Source organism: Coffea arabica, chromosome 11e, assembly GCF_036785885.1.
Source record: "Coffea arabica cultivar ET-39 chromosome 11e, Coffea Arabica ET-39 HiFi, whole genome shotgun sequence".
In the NCBI taxonomy this organism is placed as follows: domain Eukaryota; kingdom Viridiplantae; phylum Streptophyta; class Magnoliopsida; order Gentianales; family Rubiaceae; genus Coffea; species Coffea arabica.
The window spans coordinates 38,854,199-38,860,725 of record NC_092331.1 but is presented as its reverse complement, the minus strand read 5'-3'; the positions used below and the strand labels follow the sequence as shown (position 1 = coordinate 38,860,725).

The 6,527-nt window shown below is 40.9% G+C and overlaps 1 protein-coding gene across 1 annotated transcript; it reads right to left on the bottom strand.

The window, feature by feature from the left end:
* Positions 1-4,713: 4,713 nt before the first annotated feature.
* LOC140021278 (uncharacterized) lies at positions 4,714-6,147 on the bottom strand. Its single transcript, XM_072072042.1, has one exon. It carries the CDS (start codon positions 6,145-6,147, stop codon positions 4,714-4,716), a length of 1,434 nt encoding a protein of 477 aa, XP_071928143.1.
* Positions 6,148-6,527: the final 380 nt, after the last annotated feature.

Sequence of the window (6,527 nt, the reverse complement as noted above, 5' to 3'; positions counted from 1 at the left end):
CTTTTTTTGTGACGACTTCTGAATTTTTAGTGACGACTTTCGCCTGTCACAGAAACGCATTTTTCTTGTAGTGAGGTAAAGTGTATATATTCAAATGCGAGTAATAAAATGTAATTACCCCCAAATCTAAGTGGGGAAAAGTGTCATTAACACTAAATAAAAAGCTATTCAGAAAGACTGGAGAAGTAATAAGTTTATTTTGTGGGAGCCGGGAAATGATTCCTTTCAAAAAATAATAACTAATTATTTGTGTTTGCGTGTATAGAGATAGCAATATTGAGTCAAGATACACGAGGAAGACCAAAACAGAAGGAGAAGGAGGCAGAAAAGGAGGAATTAGTTGCATAGGAAAGAACAAAGAAAGAAAGAGCAAATAATCTTGTTCAGTATTCAAAGTCGAAAAATTTCAACAATTAGCTGACAAAAAGTGTAATACCCCGAGAAAAAGATAAAAATTTTGTTATTGTACATATAATAAGAGTCGAGTGGGGTTATATCCACGGTTAAGAATTGTAATTTATTTTTAAGGATTTGGTAGGTTCATAAATGAAATAAAAGCTTGAGGGATCAAATTTTAATTTTTTATTTCTAGTTATAGTTCTAAGTCTCCAGAGAAAACAACAAAAACCTAATGTTCTTCATTAGTTTCTTTTGCCCCAGCGACAATAAGAAATTAATACGGCAGCTTCTAAGCCAAAAGGGTTTCAAGCGACTGTAAAGAAGCAGTGGTTTAGGTGTTCAGAGAAGGATGTGCCTGTGTGGAGTTTCGTCATCGGTGACAGAAAAATGGCAATTCACGGGGTGCAATTGTTTTAGATATGTCGAAGGTTCCATGTTATACAAAAGTTAGGATGGCAAGTGGGTAATACACATAGGTTTTGATGATGACCGACTGCCTGGTTAAATCTGCACTTCGAAATGGATTTCACAGGAGTACAACATAGTTTTGGTTGTATCTGTATTAAACTAGTGTACAAGTGGTATTTGCAGGTGATTTTTCGATTCCGCAGTAGCTAAGGTATGCTTTTGGTACAATAAGTTACGGGATAATATTCATGGTTTGAATAATATAATTAAAGTTTGCAAATAAAGGTTGGTGCAGGGAGCATCAAATAAAGGCATTGAACAAGCAGAATTTGCATTTCATGGATTACCTCACAACCTATTTCTTGACTCGGAACTTTACCCAGTGTAGATTGAGATTTTAGTTAGCGTTGATTTGCAGATTTCATTGTATCTTGAAATTGGAAGAAGCCTCATTCCTCACCGATACTTTTTTAATGATTAATTTTCTATACATTGATAGTGTATACACATAATCTAAATTTGAATTTGAAATTCAAATTTTTGTATATGTGTCAGATATCTAATCATGATAATATGTATATTGTCAGTGCGTATAGGATTAAATTTTTTTAAAACATAAATTTATTTATACTAAAGCCGAAGTTATGAATTTTCTTTGTATGTGTACTTTATTTTTCTTTAAAAAAGCATCAAGTAAATAATTGTTTGTTGATGTAAAATTAAATGAAATTCGTTAATTCCTTGGATCAATTATTACTTATTTTAAATTGTCAGTTCAAAGGCTGATTGTTTGGGGAATAAATTTGTTATGGACCAGAAACCAGAGAAGCCAGAGCTTTTGTTGAGATCAGGCAGAACAAATTCAAGCAAGTGACTAATTACCAGTGAATTAATGAAATAGTAAACGAATGAACTTCAACTCCTATTAATTGAATCTGGAAACGAATTACAAGAACAGAGTTAATGGTTTAGCTAAGAAGGGGTAAGATTGAAGGAAAGTTTTGGGGGGAAAAATGAGGAAAGCTTCCTCAAGTAGATTCTAATGAATCTGGACAGAATGAATTCAAAAGCTACTCGACTAAACCAACAGGTTTACATATATAGCAATCACTCCTAACAGACTCCTAACAGTTCCTAAAACATGCATTCCAAATGTAGCTGCAAGTTGCTGCAAGTTGCCGCGTTTCTTGGATTCTGTTAGAATATCTGAAACCCAGCAAAGACGTGGTTTAGATTACGCGCCTTTGCTGGAATTCTTCCTCTTGATCGCGCCTTCAGTTACTGTATTTCACGTCTTCTATCTTTCTTCTTCCTAGCACAGAACTTCAGCTCTAGCCTACTTCTGCATTTCATTACAATACCTTCCCCTCATAAGACCTTTGTCCTCAAGGTCGGAATTGGGGAAACTTCTCTTTTATCTGTTCAGCATCTTCCCAAGTTGCTTCCGCAGGATCAGTACCCCACCATTGAATAAGCCATTGAGTAACAGCTGCATTCTTCCTTTTGATCATCCTTCTGCTCAATAGTGCCACAGGTTCTACTCTAATCAGCCCTCTTTCATCAGTGTTTGGTAAATGCAGGATAGGTGTGGCCAGGTTCCCTAGTTTCTTCTTCAGCAGTGACACATGGAAAACAGGATGGATTTTTTATGAAGTAGGTAACCTGAGCCTGTAAGCTACTTTTCCAATCTTTTCCTCTATACAGTAGGGCCCAAAGTATTTAGCAGATAGTTTGGTGTTGTTCCGGATCATTACAGATGATTGTCTGTAGGGTTGCAACCTCAAATATACCCAATCTCCAACCTGGAATTCCCTTTCACTTCTATGTTCATCAGCATATTTCTTCATCCTCTCCTGAGCAGCTTTTAAGTTGAGTTGCAACAGTTCGTCCATTTTCTTCCTATCCCTGATGTAGTCCTCCACGGTTGCCACCTTAGCATGTATATATGGTCCAAGTGCTAGCTGGGGAGGTTTGGTCCCATACAAAGCCTCAAAGGGGCTCATTTGTATTGCAGTGTGGAAGGTGGTATTATACCACCATTCTGCCAAGGACAACCAGGAGCTCCACCTTCTTGGTTCTAAGTGAGTCATACATCTGAGGTACATCTCCAACACTTGGTTCACCCTTTCTGTTTGACCATCTGTTTGGGGGTGGTAGGCTGTACTCAGGCTCAATCCTGCTCCCAACAGTGTGAAAAGCTCAGTCCAAAACTGTCTGATGAAGACCTTATCTCTATCTGAGATCATGCTCTGGGGAATGCCATGTAGCTTACTGACATGATCCAAGAAAATTCTAGCAATTTTAGGGGCATCAAAAGGGTGAGATAAACTCATGAAATGAGCATACTTAGTAAACCTGTCCACCACAACTAGGATCGTGTCCTTCTCCTCAGATTTTGGGAGTCCCTCTATGAAGTCCATAGTGACATGACTCCAGGAGTGCTGAGGGATTGGGAGAGGTTGGAGCAGACCTGGATAAGCCATTCTTTCATCTTTACATTTCTTGCAAGTATCACACTGTAATATTGTTGCCTTGATCTCCTTGAACATGCCTGGCCAATGGAACAGCTGTTTGGCCCTTATCCAGCTGGCCTGTATGCCTGAATGTCCTCCTAGCTGGGAGTCATGAAGGGCAGAAATCAGCTTCTTCCTTATTCCTCCCCCTCGACCTACCACAACCCTTCCCTTATATCTTAGGATACCACTCTGATAGCTGTAATCTGGATCCTGCTCTGGGGATGCTAAGATTCCCCTGATGAGATCTTGAGTCCAGTTGTCACTGATGTAGCTTTCTGCAACTTCTTTCATCCACTCTGGTATGACTGTGGTGGTTGCTGCACACTCAGCTTCCTCCTTCCCTCTTCTGGAGAGTGCATCAGCTACTACATTCTCCTTTCCCCTTTTGTAGTGTATCTCATAGCTCAGTCCCAACAATTTAGTTAGCCATTTCTGTTGGAGGGGGGTGGTGATTCTTTGTTCTAGCAGATATTTCAAACTCTGGTGGTCAGTGTTGATGATGAAATGGTGTCCCTCCAAGTAATGCCTCCACTTAGTGACTGCTGTGACTAAGGCCAGTAGTTCCTTCTCATAAATCGACATTCCCAAGTTCTTCTGCCCCAAGCTTTGACTGAGAAAAACCAATGGTCTCCTATTCTGCATCAGAACAGCCCCTATCCCTCCATAGCAAGCATCTGTCTCTATTGTAAAGGGCTGTGAGAAGTCTGGAAGAGCCAGTACAGGGGTACTGCTCATTGCTAATTTTAACTTCTGAAAGGCAACTTCAGCCTCTTCTCCCCAGTTATATCCATCTTTTTGGAGGAGGGTGGTTAAAGGCTTTGCAATAGCACCATATCCCTTGACAAACTTTCTGTAGTAACCAGTGAGACCAAGAAATCCCTTCAGCTGCCTGATGTTCCCTGGTTTTGGCCACTGCATCATGCTGTCAACTTTCCTGGGATCAGCTCTTACTCCTTCAGCTGAAATGATATGGCCTAAGTACTCCACCTGCTTCTGGGCAAAAGAGCATTTACTCTCTTTTGCATAAAGTTGGTGCTGCCTTAGAATCTCCAGGACCCTGGTAACATGATTGAGATGTTCCTCCAGAGTAGGGCTGTAAATAAGTATATCATCAAAGAACACTAGCACATATTTCCTTAGTTGTTTCTGAAATACCTGGTTCATCAGGCCCTGGAAGGTTGCAGGTGCATTGGTCAGTCCAAATGGCATGACCTTAAATTCATATAACCCCTGATGTGTCCTGAAGGTTGTTTTGGGAATGTCCTCTTCACGTACTCTTATTTGGAAGTATCCTGCTCTGAGGTCAATCTTAGAGTAGTACTTGGACCCATGCAGCTCATCTAGTAGCTCATCAATAAGGGGCATAGGGAACTTATTCTTGACTGTGAGGTCATTTAGTTGTCTGTAATCCACAAAATCTCCATGAGCCATCCTTCTTCTTGACCAGAAGCACTGGTGAGGCAAAAGGACTGCTACTTAGCTGAATGATTCCAGTCTGCAACATCTCCTGTACTAGTTTCTCAATCTCAGATTTCTGGACGTAAGGGCACCTATAGGGCCTCATTTGGAATGGTTTTGACCCCTCCTTGAGAGTGATGGAATGATCCTGGCTTCTCTCAGGGGGTAAGCCTTGGGGTTCTTGGAATACATCCTTAAACCTCTGCAGTAACTCCTCCATTTCTGGTGATATTGGCTCCTGGTCTGGTTCCTTGTCCTCTATTTCACTTACTTGTGCCAGAATCCCATAAGCTTGTTTCCTAGTCCACTTGTGTAATATGCTTCCCTTGATCAGCCTCAACTGCACTGTGTTACCCTCCCCCTTAAGCTCAACTTGCTGTTTTTCTTTTTTAAACTTCATACTTAGTCCTCTGAAGTCAAACTCCATAGGACTGTACCTGGCTAACCAATCAACCCCCAGTATCATATCGCATCCTCCCAACCTTAGAGTATTGAAGTGATGCTGGAACTCATATCCCTGCATCCTCCATGCCACAGGCTTGGTGATGGTCTTAGACTGCAGCCTTTCCCCATTGGCCACCCTAACTGATAGAGCCTCTCCCTTTGTTCCCAACTTCAAGTCCCTAGCCGTTTGTTCATCTATGAAACAATGTGTGCTGCCACTGTCAACCAGGGCAATAATGGTCTTTCCCTGAATCATTCCCTTTATCCTGATGGTTTTATGACTACTGCCCCCTGCCAAAGCATGGACAGAAACTTCTATGTGCTCATCTTTTAACTCTCCCTCAATACAGTCACAGAATACATCAGTTTCACCCTGTTGCTCCCCTCCCTTGTCAGAAGCTGGTATTTTCTCCTTCTCCATTATTAACAGGTTTAAGTGAGATTGTTTACAAACATGTCCCAAGGTATACGGCTCAGTACATTTGAAACAAAGGCCCTTCTCCCTCCTATGGTTGAGCTCTGCTGGTGTAAGTCTTTTGAATTGGTTCTGAGGGTTGAGGTGACCATTGTAAGTTTTAGGAATCTGGTTATCAGGTGGTTTGGGGTAGTTTGGGGGTCTGTCAGGAAATTTGGAGTAGTTTGGGGTTTTAAGCAAAGGTTTCTGGTAATTGGGGCTATAAGGAGGATTTTTGTGGATTTTCTGTAGGGCCCTCAGGTTCCTCTCCTGCAATTTGGCAGCCTCTATAGCATCTGCCAGGGTTTTAGGCTTGGCTAATTTTACCATAGTTACTATTTCTTCTTTTAATCCACTTAAGAAGCATGTTTTGTAATAACAATCAGACTGATGAGGAAGGGAAGGCATTACCAGGGCTTTAAGCATTTCGAACTTCTCCAAGTAGTCAGCTACTGAGCCTGTTTGCATTAATTTGTTGAATTCCTCCACAGCCTCCTCAGGGGAACCGCCTCCAAACCTCTCACACAGTGCATTGTAGAGCTCATCCCAGGGAATACAAATCGCCAACTACAATTGCCTTTGCTTTATAGTGGCTCAAGTACAACCACTTCATTGAAAACTTCTTTCTTTACGTTAGCAACCCCACTCTATTGACTATTTTTTCATAGCTCAGACAGACACAGCCACCCTACACAAACTCACAGGCTTGGTCTATTGCACACAATATAACACAACTAACTTGTCTTTCTTTCACACAAAATTAGAAGATTTCTATCGAAATCTTGACTCAATTTTGTAAGAAGTAAACAAAAAAAAAATACACAATTCAATGCTTGTTCAAAAGTTAG